At 37.2% G+C, this 18,570-nt stretch overlaps 1 protein-coding gene and 1 pseudogene across 7 annotated transcripts in view; one reads left to right on the forward strand and one right to left on the reverse strand.

Annotated features, from left to right (window-relative positions):
* The window catches only part of LOC101646746, a 27,513-nt pseudogene extending 24,400 nt beyond the window's left edge, over positions 1–3,113 (reverse strand).
* Positions 3,114–3,374: 261 nt separating this feature from the next.
* The window catches only part of HNRNPC (heterogeneous nuclear ribonucleoprotein C), a 33,306-nt gene continuing 18,110 nt past the window's right edge, over positions 3,375–18,570 (forward strand). For 4 of the 7 annotated variants that reach the window (XM_045287748.1, XM_045287751.1, XM_004698447.2 and 1 more), the window contains exons 1-4: positions 3,375–3,498; positions 4,145–4,188; positions 7,992–8,017; positions 18,075–18,349. In XM_045287748.1, the coding sequence (XP_045143683.1) occupies positions 18,109–18,349 (241 nt within the window). In that variant the 5' untranslated portion in view covers positions 3,375–3,498; positions 4,145–4,188; positions 7,992–8,017; positions 18,075–18,108. Of the gene's footprint in view, positions 3,499–4,144; positions 4,189–7,991; positions 8,018–8,041; positions 8,731–18,074; positions 18,350–18,570 lie in introns of those variants that run through there. The other 3 variants (XM_045287749.1, XM_004698449.3, XM_045287750.1) reach the window with 3 other exon arrangements.

The raw sequence follows: 18,570 nt of genomic DNA on the forward strand, positions 1-18,570 counted from the left end.
GGGGGGGAGGGTGACTTTGTTAGAGAAACGAAACTCAGGCTTGCCTTAAGAGACTCGGCCTGTCATGGAGTCACGGCTGCCTTACAGGTACTCTTGAGTTCCTCAGCTCCCACAGCTTCTTGAGTTCCATCCTACTATCTGACCCACATCCTCAGAACTTGCCAGGTCCAACGACTGAGTGAACCATACCCTCAGCTCTGTGTATATCTACGTTTACAAGCACCACTGGGTTTGCTACTCTAGAGAACCCAGGCTATGGGATATGAACATGAAAGGGGCAGAAGGTAAGAAAAAAGGTAGAAGGCTAAGTAGAATGAATTTAACAATTAAGTCATTTAAAAAATAAAATGAAATAATCTAGTTATTGTCTTGCAAAATACCTATGCTATCTTAAACATGTGCAAATTAATTACTGGATCTTTCTGGATATAAGCCTGTGAGAGATTCACACTATTCCAGGGAAGATTTTGAAAAACTTCTTCTGAACTAGGTAAAGACAAAATAAAACAAAATGCTGTTTTACAAACAACATTAAAGCCCCCACTCCCATCGGGGGATGAATAACAGAAAGGTGGGTGAAGGGAGACAACAGACAGTGTAAGACATGAAATAACAATAACAATAAATACATGATCTAGGATTCATGAGGCGGGTAGAGAGGGAAAAAAAGAGGAGCTGATACCATGGGCTCAAGTAGAAAGAAATTGTTTTGGAAATGTTGATGGTAACATATGTACAAATGAGCTTAATACTATTAAATTTATAAGATTTATAAAAGGATTAATTTACAAAAAAAAGAAAATAATGGCAACATGTGTACAATGGATACATGGACTGTTATAAGAGCTGTAAGATCCTCCAATAACATGATTTATTAAAATTTTTTAAAAACTCTAAAAAAAAACCCCAAAACTCCAAACCAAACCAAACCAAACCAACCAACCAAACCTATAAACCAGTTCTCTCTATTGTGGAATAATTCTAAGTAGACAAAATATAGAAATCACATTGAAATACACCTAAAATGTTAAGGAAAAATAAAGGCTATTTAACAAGCTTCAGTAACTGGTAGCATACGGGGTTACATGTTGGGCTGCCAACCTCAAGCTCAGCAGTTCGAAATCTCCAGTTGCTCCTCAGAAGAAAGACGAGGCTTCCTGCTCCTGGAGAGTTAAGTCTCAGAAACCCAGGAGCAGTTCTACTTTGTCCCATAGGGTCACCATGAGGCTGAACCAAGTGGATGACAGTGAGTGAGTGAAACAAGCTTCGTGTCAACAGTAATTATGCTTTCATTTGCAAGATTTTTACAAGACGTGGTGATAGTGCATTCATATTCAAACATATGCTCTTTTGTTTTTTATGCCAGAGAAAAGTTGTATGCAAGTATCTATTATCCTTTTTTGTTCTTTTAAGTTCTGTGAAATGCATCATTATGTGCTTTGGATGCTGTGTGAACCATACACTAACAATCGTATTGATAGCCTGTTTTCTGTGGTACTCAAGGCTGCAGGAACCCGTGGCAAAGGCCAGATAGGCAGGAGCAGCTGCGCTGGCTGAGAGGGTGGAGCCAAAGGAAGGGAGTGGGCTCTGAGCTCTGCGGGCTGCTCCATCTGCCTGAGCCGCAGGAGCAGCCTGGACCCTGTAACTCCCACCGCCAGCTACCACCACCACTGCCACCACGTGCCCACTGGACAAAACCTGCGAGACTGCACCTGAATCATGTCCTCTGCCTACCCTGCTTGTGTAAGCCAGTGGATCAGGAATCTGGTCTTTCAAATTGAGGTCTTTCACACCATTAGGGGGAAGTAATAACAAAGGAGAGCTATTTTCCTTTAAAAAACAACAATAAAATCTCTTGGGGTCTTGGATGCATAAGTGGGTGGCTATTGCCTGTGAAAACCTTTAGCAAAGCACACCTGTGTGTTCATTGCCACTTCAACTAGCAAAGTTTGAAAGGTTCATGTATACCTTATGTAAAGGTATTAAATATAGCCAGTTTGTTTTTATCTGGCTAAAAGTTTGATGGGTTATGAGGACTTTTAAAGAGCTTTTTTGGTCATATAGAAAGAATTAAGCTTTTCACTGTTAAGATAATACTTTCTTTGATTACTGAGTTGAAGAAATAGTATATTCTTTGTGAAATCTTCCAAAGCAAAGGTTTGGATTCTTCCTAGAATAAGTTCATGCATCACAAAACAAACTGCATGTCTTTGAAAACACAAGTTTGTTTGCTTTTTTCCCCACTTAAAATCTTTGGTTTAATAACACAAGTAATTCTTCTTAACTATGATAAATTCCTGTTAACGTTGAAACTTTGTGGAAAGCCACAAAAGATGTGTTTCTACACCACGAGAAAAATACTTTTCAAAAGTTTCACCTTTAAGAATAATAATTATAAGTTAACTGTGGCCATTATAAAGAAGCTCTAGTGGTGTTGGTAAGCATTGAATTATGGTTGAGGGAAAAGACGTCTACAGGAGCGCAGAAATTATTATTTTTGTTTTTAATCATTAGTTCTATACGCACTTTAACAGGTTTCAAACCCACCAATCGCTTCCTGGCAGAAACATAAAGCTGTCTGCTCCCACGAAGGTTCCCAGCCTCAGAGACCGTCGACCTTAAGTCGCTCTGGCAGTTTTTTTATTGTTATTATTTAGTTATTACTAAAGGGACTTGGTGGCGCTGTGGGGAAAGGATGAGGCTGTCTGCGCCATAAAGATTTACTACAGTCTCTGCATCGCTAAGGACAGTTCTACTCCGTCCTATAAAGCCGCTCTAAGTTGAAATAGACTCACGACCGTGGGTGAGTCATCTCCGCGCGCTTTACACTCCAGAAAACGTCCTTGAGTCACTCGCGTTAGCGGATTCCCAGAATGCTTTTCCCGGCCTCCTAGCGGATCAGCGGCCCAAAGCTGGCCCTTCGGCGGCACTACCCGACTACGTCTAACACGTCACCCAGCTCCCGCGCCGCGGGAATTCAGAGACCCGGTGGGCCGGTTCCTGGGCGCTCTAAAGAATGGGGATAGGACGCTGCGGCCGCCAATCAAGCTTGCTGGATACCCGGATGTAAAGCCGTGCGCGATACAAAGGCGCTTTTCCACCCGGCGCTTCATCCGATACAGTGACCAATAAGCATTTCTCAAGAGATAAATGACAGGAAAGAGAGCCAGTGACAACGTAGTTTCTTTCACGCCGGAGGAAATTCCCTTGCTTGGGCTAACCCACTGCTCGTTGTGATTGGATAAAATTGTGACGAGCGGGAGAACTGTCTTATGAGGAGCGGGAGCGAGAAAGGGAACAGCCAATAGGAAGGCTCTAGGTGGGGCGGGGCCTAGGCCTTCGCCTCCGCGGCAGAGGAGACACGGGGGCCATTTTGTGAAGAGACGGAGACTCAGCGGTTGAGACCGCCTTGCTGACCTCCAGCCACCGTCGGCTTCTTCGTGTGGAAACTGGGAGCAAGAGGTTCACAGCTGAATTTCTTCTCCTTTTTCCTTCCTGGTAAGTGAAAAGGGCGGGTGCAGGGGCGGCACTTGGTTCCTTGGGGAAGAGCACGAGGGGGTGTGGGGGAGAAGCCGAGGGAACCCTTGCCTCGATAGAGTAAGCAGGCCCCTGTTTATTGCATTCGCACCGGCGATTCGCGCCTAATGGGAGCGAGTTCCCAGGCCTCAACGGGGCCATAGCTTGAGCTTACTCTTCCCTAGGCCACGATCGGCTGAGAAAATGTCTTGTTGTTTTTCGCGCTTTCTATGCTAACGGCGACTTTCTTTCATTTCCTACCACCCTGAGAACTCAAAAGAAAGACTGTGAAATAAGTGAAGATCGAGATGTTCATTATTAGAGTAGCAATTTACGTGGTGCCGATGCCTTCTGCTATCGCCTAAATTGGAAATCCTGGGCGTGTGGTCGTGGGGGCAGAATTACCAGTTAGGTATTGTACCGCCATCGTCTGAATTCTGAAGTGCGCTGCAGGGCATAAGAATTAACCGATATGAATGTACCTTCAGTAACGGAAAGGTTTACTACTCCCCGTGGACAAAAGTGCCCCTTGAAGTAGCTACTCAATATTGCAGCTTCAAAAAGCTCTGCGCTTCCAAAGTAACATGTTAACAGTACTAACTACATCTGATTTACTATTTATCTGCAGGTTACAGTTGATTTGAAATATATGTTAGTGGAACTTTGCTTGAGGTAGGTATTACTATCTTTCTCAGAAACTGAGGCATGATAGTGTTGCTTGCCCAGGGTCATGACAAATCAGTATGGAAGTAGGAGTTTGACTACTAGGTTAGTGAGATTGGCTTAACCTCGCTAATAGAAAATACGAGGTACTGGCAGTATTATATTTGAATCATTTTAAGTACCTCATTACCAAAACTACTCCTAGATAATTGGAAACTCCCAAATTGCACTTGGGAAATATGTTTAAGAGAATTGGATTCATAACTCATGTAACTTTGAAAGATGGGCAAACGTAATATTTATTTGACTTTGAGGGTATTTTGGCATTCATTTTACTTGTCCACATAAGCTTTTGTCTCAAAAAACGCAGAGTGACATACGTCTCAGCAAGTTTTATAGTGCCTACGATTTGGTACATGCCTAAACTTTCTTTGAAAAATTTACTAAGTAACATCATTTTTAAAAATTACTAAGTTTACAAAAGGTGAGAAATTTATTTCTCAGGAAATCTGTTAAAGTTAAAAAGTAGTCTTCTATCTATGCATTTCTAGAATCTTCACCATGAAGGTTTCAAAAACATTGCCCCTAAAAGGGCCTATTTGCTATAGCGTTTTAAAAACTTATGAAAAAAAAGTTGCTGAACTGTCAGAAATAAAATACAGGCAGTGATTCCTTCGTGCAGGAATTCTCTGAGGGCAAATGAAATCTCAGGAATTTAAAATTTTTGGGATGGTTACTAAGAGTTGAAATTGAAAGGGCACTCTTGTTCTGTTAGAGATGGTGGGTTCTTAGCATGGTCCTGTACTAAGCTAACAAAGGTCCCTTCCATTTGAAACTTGGGCCACAATCAAATTCTGGAGCAATCTTAGCTATGATCCCCACTAGGTGGACATTAGTAATCTGGGAAGAATGAATTAAGTTGTGGTCGTTGACAATTTTGTGTTCCTTATGTCTGTGCCATTCCCTCAATACCTGTTGCTATTCCTTCTGTAGAGAATTGTGATTAATTCAACTGAGTATTCAAGCATAGCATTGAACCTTGTTTTTATATAAAATTGTTATTAGAAACAAGGTGTAATATAGTTAGTTGTAATATTAAGGTTTAGTTGTAAATTTAAGGTTTAACTGTAATGTGTAGTAAGAGAATAACACTTGAAAGAAGCTTCAAGGTTCTAGGAAAACTAGATTTTATACTCTGCTGCTTGTTAGCTTAGGCATGTCAGTTAACTTTATTGTTTTCAGTTTTTCCATCTAAACTAAGAGGCTAAGACTTTGCCTACTTTAACTTAATTTCTCTAATTCAAGTTGTAACCAGAATTCTGCAAGTTTTTGTGGGAAAGGGTGATTAGCTTCAACTGTTAAATACAAAGTTGATCTGAAGTGTAAAGCCCCATCTAATTTACAATGAAAATACTCTTAAAAAAACCTCTTTTCAGTTGCATAAATTAGTAATCACTCTTTCAAGACCTGCCTTAAATACAGTATTTTCGTTTCCAATTTAGTAGTCTCTTAGTCTTTGGGGAACATTATTCATCACATACACGCTTTCATTCTCATTGGAAATGGAAAATTAGATTTATAGGGGATCGAACGTAGTAAGACAACAAATATAAGCTGTTTATAAATATGAACATGGAAATTTTGGTTTACAAAAGAGATGAGGCTTATAGGGGGTGAACTGGAGAATTTACTATGAGAATGAGGTTCGTTTATAGTGTATCAGGAGAATATTAGAAACTGGTGATCAAGCCTTTAACAAGCTAGATTAGACTCTGTTAGGAATTGACTTTCCCTCGGGAACAGAGCAGGCACTCGCTTGTGCCTTCCAAATGGTTCTCAAGCATGAGCAGACATTGGAACCAGCAGGAGGGCTTGCTACCAGATTGTTGGCACACCACCCCTCCAGATTCTGTTTAAGTCAGTCTGTAATGGGGTCTGAGAATTTGCATTTGTAACTGGTGCCAGTTGGTGATGCTCCTACTGTTGCCAGACTAACTTCATTTTGCTAATATTCTTGGCCACTGAAGTTTGACAAAGGGTAATTTAGATATTCTCTTAATTTCAGTGCATCAGGATTAGGTGTTATTATTTTCGTGGTAACTCATCAGTTAAACATTTTAACAGCTTGACATTGAAAGGTGTAAATGATTTTCATAGCACTGCTATTCAAAGCTTATGTCTTACGGCACACAGTGCAAAGGGTTTATTTATGAATGAGCCATATATAACATAACCTGAACATTTTGAGTACTAGATTCAAGCTGTGATAATGAATATTTCACATAACTCCCCAAACACTGACTTCCAGCTCTGCATTCCCAAATAAGTAATTTTTAAATGTGCATTTTCTAAAATGCTACAAATACATGTTTTAAATAGTTTGTAGTTTATCATATTCATAAAAATGTTTCCCCCATCTTTAAAGTCGCACTATCCATTCTATTATGTATTCATTTAAACACATTAAAAATCTTAGTTTAGAATTTTTAACTTATTTGTAAAGGAGAATAAGACTTAATGGTTTAATATGTAATGTAGGCATTCACTCTTGGACAGTGACATGCATATAGATGAGCAGACTGCATGTAACTTTTTGAAGTCCCTGTGCATATACTTACAACTTAGAATTAGGTATATAAACACTGGTGGATAAAAAAGACCACAGAAATAAAACTTAAAAGGACTACATCTCAGTCATACCATAATTTTTCCTCCAACTTTTCTGTTACTTAATAAATACTGTTTTTAAAACTTTTTAAAAATAAAAGAAAACTTTCCAATTACATGATTTTCCATTGTCAGTGGGTTTAATATGCTCTTAATTTAAAATATATTTTCCTACTAACTAGACTCTTAAGAGGTCTTGTTTGATCACCGCCAGTTTTGAGAAGAGTCAGCAATAGTCTTCACAGTAGACCAATTTATTTGCTTCGTCTTTATACCTCGTTGGAAAAGCTAGATGATCTTCCCCTTCAGAATCTTGATATTTGACATTGTTCACATACTCAGTGGCCTGTATTTCATTTTCCCAAGTGCAGATTACCGGTGAATGCTTGTATGTAGGCTTTTTATTGTTTAATTTTAGAAACTTCCTTTGAAGCCTTTTAATGAATACTGGCATTTAGTTAATTTTAGGTACCTGCTGATATTGAATAGTCCAGTCACTGTTAGAGGTGATGATTTTACAGAGGCTCTTCCCAGTCCCAGCGGAATATTATGCTTTACCAAATGTATCGGATGCAGTAGACAGATACTTCTGTCTCGGGGGTTTAGGGCACAACATTTCTGAGGAACTCTGACTCAATCTGTCCCTTCTCCTTTCACAGGGCAGCAAGGCGAACCCCATCCCTACTCACTGGAGCTCAGCTTTGATTTTTAACCTCCCTCCCCCACCCTTCCAGAACACACACATTCCCATTCAAAAATTGATTTTATAGACATTTTAAACATAATGATGCAACTTGGTGTGCACTACGGCAAATTTACAGGTGTTTTTTTTTTAATTGTTTCCAAAAACCAGGACCTGGATTTAAGATGTAATTTTTAAAATTTACTTCTATTTTTTCTTCAGCAGTTGGGTTAGAGGAGGAGGAGCCTTTTAGCCTCTCATAAACTGACCTCTACTTCCTCGTGTATTTTTAAGATTGAATGAAATGTGGAAAGGGCTTTGCTTGTTTGCTACTGAGAACTTTACCCTGGCGGTTTTTGTGGAAACTGCTTTTGGAAAGAAAAGAAATAAACTTTACTGACTTGACATTTTTGCACCTCCTGTTTTTCTAATCTGGGCTATTTTTATTTTTGTTTTTTTACAGTGAGATTTTTTTGATCTTCAGCTACAGTAAGTTATTCCAATTTTTTTTTTTACATTTTTCCTGACTTTCCGCTGATTTCCTTTTTATTGTTGTTCTAGTTACTATTATTTACTATTATTATACTTATGGTGATGATGATGATGATGATAATGACACTGATTATTTTTAACCGGATTAAAGTCGAGTTTTCCCCTGAATGTTCATTAAGAATTTCTCCGTCCTCCTGATTGACTTTGGAGTTTTGCATCTTGGGAGAGAAAGCAATTGCATTAGTATTTTTAAAGTGGATTGATCACCTTAAACCTTTTCTCTCCCAACCCTACCCCTGCCCTTATCCCCTCCCTCAAACTCAAAGAATTTTACTGGCTGTTAAGTCTGTGACCTTATTTTTCCTGATCTTTAACTTTAACTGTTTTAGAGCATCTCTGGACGTCTGTATTTTTATTTTTTTTATTTTTGTTTTTTATTTTTATTTTTAATCTTTCATTTGTTAAATTTTTAAACTGTGCTGCAATAAAATGTGTGTGGTACTACTTAGCACCTGTGATGGTGATGGCATTTTCCCAGAAAGCCATCTTCCTCCTGTTTCCCTTAAAATCCCATCCTGCTTTTCCTGTACACTACCCCTCACAAACCACAAGCTGCAGCAACATGGATGCCCAGCCTGGAGCACCAGCAGCCAGGATGACCTGGACCCAGGGGGGCCTTCGGAACAGATGCATACCCTTCCTGGGTGATGGTAAGAGGTGTTAGGTCCACTTGGTTTCATTACAAAGACTAGGAAATACACCCATTTACGATTAGTTGGTATGGTATAAGTAACAGCTTCTGGAGATTGTTTATTGGATGTGTGTATATCCAGAGATGCTTCCCAGGGGAGGTCACGTAGTTATTTTTAAACTAACGATGTGTCTAATTTGAGCTGATAGAGAAGCTCATAATGCTGTGTCTAATTTGAGCTGAAAGAACAGCTGAAGTTTACCTGGAAAGGACTCTAAGGACTTTTTACTATTAGCAAAAGTTAGGCAAGCATGTAAGGGACAGTCATTTTCCCATGATGATTTAAAACTTATTTTAAAAAATATTCTATTGCTCAGTCTTTTCCTTGAGTACAGCAATAATTTTAAACTGAATTTTATTAAGATTTTTCTACTTAATATGAATTAAACATTATGAGACCTGCTCTAATACTGCATTTTCATCTCCCTGAAAACTTCCCCAAAATTGGGGGTTTGGGTAAGTATTTCAACCTCAGAAAGCAGGGAGATTAGTTTAATGACTAGACAAATGAGGAAGTTAGAGATGATTTCCCTTTCACCCTAATTGGTGATCTAGCTAGATAATCCAATATGCTCCCAAAGGTAGGAGGAGGAATCCATGGGTTTGGTCTGTTCGCAAAAGTGCAGAGATTAGTTAAGATGTAGATAAAAGTTGCTATAATATTTTGATTTATATTCAGTGCTCGATTACTATGGTAAATCACATGCTTTCACCTGAACCAGAAAGCATAACGTGGTTAGGAGCATTGGAAAGCAGAATGTGAAGGAAGTTAAAGCAAAAGGGCCTGAGGCTATCTGGAAGAGGAATAAGTCTTTCGTAATAGGCCAAGGTTTTATTGAACCCTCTTCTTGGAAGAGAACTTTTCTTCCTGTAAAATGTATGCATGTAATATCATTTGTACAGTGCTGTGAAAAATTGAATTCATGGTATTCAAGTTTTTAAGAGTTGAAAATACCGGAGCATACAATTGAAATACTTGTCCAATATTAACACCTGCCATATAAATGAGGTGGCCTGAACTCAATTGAGGTGATTTGGTTAACTAAACTGCTAACTTGGAGGTTCCAGTTCATCTAGCTCAGTGGTTCTCAACCTTCCTAATGCTGCGACCCTTTAATACAGTTCCGCATGTTGTGGTCACTCCCCAACCATAAAATTATTTTCGTTGCTACTTCATAACTAATTTTGCTACAGCTATGAATCGGACGACCCCTGTGAAAGGGTTGTTTGACCTCCAAAAGGGCTGCGACCCACAGGCTGAGAACAGCTGAATTCTAGTCTCAAACGAAAGTCCACCTGATGCATAAATTTGGTTTAGGTACCCTCAAAAATGCTCTAGACTTAAGGAGCTTTTAAATAAAACATGGTTAAATAGTTTGACTTTGAGCTTTTAAAACTTTTAAGTGTTTAGAAGTGTTGTCCGAGATCATTAGGTCAATTTAGCTTTGTGCTTTAACTTTATGATGTATGAATAGGTGTGTGTTTAATGAGTTCTAGTTTGAAAAAGTGAATTTCTATCTCAAATTAAAAATAAAATCACTCAGGCATGCATTAGCTTACTTTTTTGTTCTTCATTGTACTTGGCTTATTTTTGTCATTTAACTACTTTGAAAAAAGATAGTTTTATTGGCATATGTTTCATATATCATACAATTTTTTTTTACAATTTGTTTAGTTATAGGATGAGCTGTACAATCACATGACAGTGTCAGAACATTTTCTTCACATAACATTGTTAATTTCTCTCCAACCTCCCCTGTCATGCCCATAGATAATTATTAATCATTTAACTACTTTTGAAATCGTTTTTACAGCCAGATTTTTGTTGTGTTTTTCTCCAGCTTCTGTTGGAGTATACTCTTCCTTTGGTCCTTCCATTTTTCTTTGACTTTGTTCATAGATGGTTTTATTTATAAGCTGATAATTCATTTTTAATTGTCTGAGTGGTATAGTCAAACATCCATTCACCTTGACAACTCCCTTGAATACCGAATAAGTCTCAAGTTAATTAAAACTTAATCCACTGTTCTGCTATATTCTTCAAACCAGCTTGTTAAAAATTATTGGCCTTTTCAATTAATTAAACTCCTGACTTTTCCCCTTCCTTTTCATCTTGAATCTTACCTTTGGAAAATCCTGTCAGGTCTTTAAAATAGAACCAGAATACTCAACTCCTGCTTGCACCATTATCTCTCTTGCATTATGGCAGTAGAGGCCCATTTCTTTTCCCTTCCTCACATCTCAATCCTATTAAATATAATGCTTGGGAAACGTATGCGGGTACGTCACAAAATTCATGAAAAAATGTAATTTGAAAACAATTTTCCACATTCTTTTTGAAGCCCCCTCTTTGAAAATTAGTTAATTGTTTCGGTTGGGATAATACATCTATTTCGTTGAATTTTTAAATGTTTTAATGAACTTGGAAGGTCATAGTCAAGTAACAAGGGCATTTTGAAAATGCAGATGAGCCCAAATAGTGGACAATTTAACTAATAATTTGTAAATACTTACTGACTGAATGAAAATGACTACTGTCTTTTGAATTAATGGATCTTGATTTTGAGGGAAACATTGATATATTGACTAAACTTTAGTATGGTTGGAGTTGCATGTAATTTTTATTCTTATGAGTATTTAAATTTTTGGTGGTAATGCTTCATACATGCAAAGGGAATGAAATAATGAAATCCATTTTACTTGTAATCCATATAATCTTTTGCCAGTCTTGTTTAATCTGTACATACACCTAGTTTTCCCAGTCTTGAAGCAAATCCTCAACATCCTTTGTAGCTGTTTCAGGATGTATATACAAAGTATAGATATATCAATAAGGAAGGGCTAAGTTGGAGTCCCTTGTTAAAAACTTAATTACATCTAAATTATTTTGCTGTATTGGCCTACAATTTCTCCAAATATAAACTCAGAGAACAAAGTTAGTTTTAACTTTGAGAGACTCATTTAGCTCCAAAACCTGACCTTGATTGACATGACACTATTTATAGTCTTGAGTGTTATATTTAGTGGTAATTCTTGTTTCCCTCAAATGTTACTAAATTTTGACATCTGAATATTTCCCCAAATCCCACTGGGTTTCATATGGCAAGTCATGACTTTTCAAAACCTTGATTCTATATAGAGTATGGGAGCTAGATTTCAAAGGTAATAGGAAGAAAGTAAATCTTGCTATTGAGAGTATAATTTTGAGAATTATCCAGCATTGCTAGAAATGGAAACACAGACTCAAAATCTGCAGTGAAATGCTAGTAATGCAAATTAAGAGCACAATGGTCTAGATCACTGTCAACCTTTTATTGCATGCTTGAGAATTAAAGATTTTATTGTACTTTGACCAATTTTTTATGTTAGAGGGGCCACATTTTATGTGAATGTGAAATGTATAATCAAAATCAAAAGTGACTTCCCCAAATTAAAAATTGACCAGTATTTTTTTTTGACCAGTATTTTAAAAAATTGACAAATAATTTCAAAAGCAAGCATGTTGCGTAAATGGTAATGTCACGTAAAACTTGCAGTGAGTACATGAAATAAGATCTAGAGGTATCCTGTGAAGATGACAGCCAAGAAAACCCTATAGAACAGTTCTTGAGTTAAAAATGGACTTAACCACATCCAATAGCAATGCTGATTTGGTAGTTTAGGGTACAGGAATTTACTAGAAGTCAGTAATATTTGCTAAGGAGGCTTTTATTTCGTATATAAGATAGAAGTTGTCATTTACAATATGACATGGTCAAGACTTTTTACATTCTCCCCCCTTAAATATGTGGTTATGTAGAAATACTGTATCCATTGGAATACTCCATGATAGCCCCTAAAATATGGACTTAATTGTTTTTTGAAGCCCCTTCATCTACATAATGTACTGGTAAAAATAGTTATTTTAACGACACGACATTTAGAAAGGTTCAAGATAATTTCTCACTTTTCTAAATATATTTTAATTAATTTTTTCTCACATTTATAATGTTCACATCCTTTCCTTCTGATAAATTCTCAAGTTTTGTCAATTACATGGAACTGAGGTCAGATAAACTCTAACAGAAAATGGAAGTAGCAATATCAGGAGGGTAGGGAGGTGTGGAGAGCAAGGGGAGGGATCGATTACGGTGATCCACACATACCCACCCATTCCCCGGGGGACAAACAACAGAAACCAAACCAGTGTAATGTATGAAAATAATATATCAAGGGGTCACGGGTGGGGTGGGGAGAGGAGTGGAGGTGATCCCTAGGCCTCAACTAAAAAGTAAATGTGCAGAAGTAATGATGGCAACATATGTACAAATATGCTTGATACAATTGATGTATGGAATGTAGTAAGAGCTTTAAGAGTCCCCCAGTAAAATGATCTTTAAAAAAGTTCAAGGCAAATAATGGTGAGATTTTATAACTTTAATAAAAGTCAAGTTGTCCTTTGGAAATACAATACCAGTTGATAAAGTCAGGGTATAAAATACCTTCAGTGTCTTGGCTGTTTGGTTAGGTGAAGCTTGTTAAGGTTCAACAGTATATAATGTCGCAGCAGCAGTAGTGCTAACTTAGTGTCAGATTCAGTGCTTCCTGTACATTTTTTCATTTAAAGGCAAGTCTGCGTTGAGCTTCAAGTCAACAAATTTCACCCCAAAGCTTCTGAGCTCTTAGCCATTTGTACTTAAAAGTACTTAAATTGTGACAACATGTATTGTCGACAGAGCCTTAATATTTTATAGTATATTGAGATGGGATAGGAAGGAGTTGTAGCTTGTGTTTTTAAGCTTTGTTTAGGACGGTCCCTCTGGGTTAGCATTCATTCACTATTTTAAATGGCTTTTGGTTATGATGGATGTGGCTTGAAACTTTTAATTAGAAGTATTCGAAAGTAGACATTGCTTAAATATATTATGCTATTTGGGTTCTGTTCAAAACTCGAGTAAAACTTAAATCAGGGTACAGAAAATACGCACAACAGCTTCTCAGATGAGATTGACGAGATTGACTTTATTAATTATGGTCCCCAAATTGGGATATAGCCTGGGAAAACTTGATGTTGAGGAAATTTTCTATTATATTTTTAAATGATGTGGATTTCATGGGAGCGTGTTGTACAAAAGAGTAAATGTTACAGAAGTTAGAGAGGTAGATTATATTTCACACAGCACGTTAAAATTTCCTGCAGGGTGGAAATAGTGACTATGAACTACATAGTAGAAGACAAAACATTAAATTGGATGAATACAAGTGGGTGCCCCCCAGCAGAGCTTTTTGTAGTACACCAATTTCCCGCTAGGTGAGCAAGAGTGGAATCACAGATTGGACAAATGTATTAAATGTAATGGAGAGTACTTTGAAAGTGATGTTTATTTTGTAAAAAATTAAATTAAATACAAAGCTCTGAAAAGATGCCAGGCTTTTTGGGCACTCCCTTCTCCTTTATCTGATTTTTAAAAAAAAACCCCAAACAAAAAGGTATCTGAAAACAGGTGACCATTATATTAAAACCAAAGCTTAAGATTTTGGGGCTTACAAGGTGGTAAACCCAATACTGGCAGAAATAATCACAATAGGGTATGGTTAGCATCCATCTTCTAAATACCATCTATGGATTACTGTTGAAAAGAACATTTGACAGATTAAGTTGTACTTGTCAAAGGTACCATTTTCAAATATAAAATTGCCTAAAGATGGAACATTTTGAACAAAGAAAACATGTTTAAATGGTTGTGTTGCTTCTGCATGGGCATTAGTAAAGAGACTAGCAAAGGAACGAAATCCTGAAGAAGAATTGAGAGTTTATTATCTAACTTGAGTATCTGTTGGTTGACCCAGACTTGGAGGCAATTACAAATTCAGAGGTCCTGTTACTGGTTCGTGGTCAAATATGTTGTAGCATGTGGTAAGGAATTTTGGTGATAAATGAGAACGAGGTGATTTAGTTTTGTTTAATGTTGAAGTTGTATATTTTTAGACCTTGTTTTTTTAGTTTGCTGCAATACTTACCAGGGGAAAGTATTTAGTGATGCAAACTTGAAAATAATCAACCCTTTCCAGGAAACTGCTTAAGATTGGGTTGTTAGGAATGGGAAAGCATACATTTTAAAGGTGTACCTTATTAGAAGCAGTCTTAGTGTATGTAGGCTATGCTGTTTACAACTCTGCCAGTCAAAAGATGTGGTTGCTATGCAACGTCCATGCTGGCCTTGTTTTCCAGCAGAGCATTGACCTCAATTTTTTTTTTTTGCCCCACATAACATTCACATTTGGCAAATTGCCGCCCAATCCACATTTCCTGCACTGAGAGGGAGGTAACCAGAAAAAATTAGCTCAAAGCACTGCATTTAAAATAACTAATGTACTGCTTTTCATAAAAATAATTGAGGAAAAAAAAGTGTACCGCCCAAATAAATAACTCAGTAACAAGTGAACATCTATTAAATAACATCTATACTGTCCATAATAAAATCCCCAGTTACAAAACATTTTCCTTCAGGATCCAACAAAGGCTGACATATCACTTAATGTAGAAGAATATTTGTTACAGAATCCAGTCCATTTGTGTTATGGGGAACATTAGAAAGAGTTGGGGAAAATTGAGTTATGTTTCCATTGTATTTTAACATGTTTTGAAGCCTGCTCAGATAGCTGTCTCAATTTTGAAATGGATTGGTTTCCTCTGTATACGTTGAAATCATGGTTTGTCAAGAAACTGCGTTATTGTTGTGTTTCTTAGTGACATGGCCCTCCTAGGAAACACTGCGCTCTCTCTTTGTAATTGGAGAGAGATATTGAAGATACATTGAATAACCTATTCCTCGCCCAACAGGCATTCACCTAATATAGTGGTAGTATCCATTGATGGCACATCTATCTATCCTACCTATCCATTGGTAAGAGCTTCAAATGTCAACCACATAATTCAAGTGAGATATTTGCATCTTTTAGCTTTAAAAGCTTTGATGTAAGATCCATTTGCTTTTTTCCCCTGCAAGATTAATATTTTTTATTGTAAGGTGATCACTTTTAATGAAAAATGACTTTTATTACTAGGCTTTTGACAATTCCTACTTGGCAGGTTTTTCATCTCACATATATAGTTTTTACATTATTTTGTGCATTGAGTAGTATTCATTGAATCGCCCTATTTCTCCTAGATGTACCATATCTTAAGTACCTTCTTAGTTTTTCTCATATTTAGCATTTACTCGTGATTTTTGAGCATTTTAATGTGATATGGGTTAAGACTTATAAAGCATATTAGTTAACCATTCAAAAACGTATACACATTGGCTTTGTGTCCCCTTTATGTAAGTTAACATTTCCATAAAGTTATCTCTATTAATCTTCAATCGTTCTTAAATGATGATAGCACCCTTTGCACTAAAAGTTTGTTGCAACCATGATGTTTAAATTGAAAATGCTGAATCATTGAGATTCCACCATCAGTGGTAACTTTATAGTTTTATTCTGGCCACACTTAATTCATTTGTCCAGTTTGAGGATCTTCTCTTAGGTTATATTTATGTCCCCAGTCTCTTAGATTGCTCAGTTGATCTAAAAACTGTTAAATGGGCAGCATTTTCATAAACTTCATTTTAGGCAGATGCCTACTTCCATTTTGTTAGAAATAAAAGCAAGCTGTTACCCCAGCTATGGATGAAAATCCATGTTTTGTCTCTTGAGAGTCATGTAACTGCACTTGTCTTCCAAAAATAGATCCAGTCAAAACATTGACTTCCAAGGGCATCTCCTAGGCCAGTCAAATTTCAAAACAGTTAGCTCAGAAGTCTGTGTATTCCTAAGTAGTCATCTGGTTACCTTTTTCTTCAAGGACACAGAACAATTAGAGTTTATTACATAGAACTTAAAGTGCAAACTTCTTTGGTGAGGAAAAGTCTAGGGAAATTGGGAGTGGTAATTTTTTGCCCATCATGACCAAGAAAACAGCTCATTCTTTGAGGGTAGCTGTTTTAAATGAGTACTGCTTTTAGATGACTGGATATGAAGCATGGCTACCATTACTGAGTGCTTTGATGTAAGATCCCATGGAAGAATCTGGATCAAAATGGAGGTGGGTGGTGATAACAAAGGAATACAGAACAGAATTTTAAGTTTTCCTAGACTCTAGACTTTTGGGAGTCTTGGAAGGTGGGTGGACCACAGAAACAATTGCCCTAAGATAGCTGTAAACCAAAGAAAAGTTTTACTTGGCCAGGAAAACAATTGACCTTACAAGTTCAGTAAATTAGCATTTGACTGCTAACCAGGTGGGTGGTTCCTGCCCATCAGCCACTTCTGGGAGAAATGCAACACCTGTTTCCATAAAGATTCACATTCTCGGAGATCCAAGGATCTTTCTACTTTGTCTTTAAGGGTCCCTATGAGTCTAAAAGTTGCATTGTCACTGTTTTGAACATTAGGCTTTTTAAATACTACCTGCGAGATCAAAGTGAGGATCCTTGGATCAATAGTGACTTTTTGTTAATGATGTACAACCTGGACAACATAATCAGTTTAAGTTGTAAATTTAGAAATTTCTCAAAAACAAAATTTAGCAGAAAATCGGGTGATTTTGGTTTTGGTCTTGAGAAAAATTGTATTCTCTTCCTTGATTCTACAGCTTCTCTTTTGATCTGTAGTGCTTCACTGGCGACTTTTATCATCATCACCATCCAGTAATAATAAATGAACTTGCTGAAATCTGTATCATCACATTAAAACAAAGTTAAATGCATGTTTCCTATAGAAAAGATATTGATCCTATGGTATCTATAGCATATTACAATCAAAGTAAATAATGGTATTTCAACAGTAAATGAATTGGTTGTATTTATTGCCTTTATTTGCATGGAAATTTATACCCACGTTTTGCTAAAGAATAGGTTGGCACAAAATTTGGAATTTCGTGAACTGACAGCAAGAAAATGAAGCTAATGCTAATTATTGATAAGTTGCAAAGTATGGTGGTAGAGCTCTTGGGGGCTTCTAATTTGCTTGACAAAGCAAATTGACAAAGTAGGAGCCTTAGAGGATTGATTGTGCAGACAGGAGTATTCAGGGAGAATATTTTTCTCCTTGCAGAAATTAGTCTTAATACTGGTGAGAGTAGACAGTTGAATCATAAGGATATATTCAGAGTCTACCTGAATAGTAAATGTATGATCTTAACCATTTGCTGCTAGCAGATCTCTTTAAAGCTGATTTGTACTCTAGTAGTTTTGGGGGGGAAAGAGTAGATAATTTCATCAGAGATTATTTTGTTTTTAGGGTATGTTCACCGAAATGCTTTTTTTTTCTCCTTCCCAGTTTTTCAGCTGTGTGACCAACCTTGTCAAAGACCATGGCCAGCAATGTTACCAACAAAACGGACCCTCGCTCCATGAACTCCCGTGTATTTATTGGAAATCTCAACACTCTTGTGGTCAAGAAGTCCGATGTAGAGGCAATCTTCTCGAAGTATGGCAAAATTGTGGGCTGCTCTGTTCATAAAGGCTTTGCCTTTGTTCAGTATGTTAACGAGAGAAATGCCCGAGCTGCTGTAGCAGGAGAGGATGGCAGAATGATTGCTGGCCAGGTTTTAGGTAAGATCTGGATTGAAACTGAAATTTCCCTGTTGATATTCCTATGTCTACTTAGTTAAAAATAACCAGAGAAGTTCTATTATTGTTTCTACTTTACCCTAATAAAAATGTTAGTGGCACAAATGGCTGTGTGCTGTTGCTAACCAGGTTAGTAGCTACTTAGTGGCTCAGTAGGAGAAAAACCTGTCAGTGGGTTTTTTGCTAAGATTACATCCACAGAA

The sequence above is a fragment of the Echinops telfairi genome, unplaced genomic scaffold (assembly GCF_000313985.2).
Source record: "Echinops telfairi isolate 266 unplaced genomic scaffold, ASM31398v2 ScPeMD7_18;HRSCAF=68, whole genome shotgun sequence".
Lineage (NCBI taxonomy): Eukaryota > Metazoa > Chordata > Mammalia > Afrosoricida > Tenrecidae > Echinops > Echinops telfairi.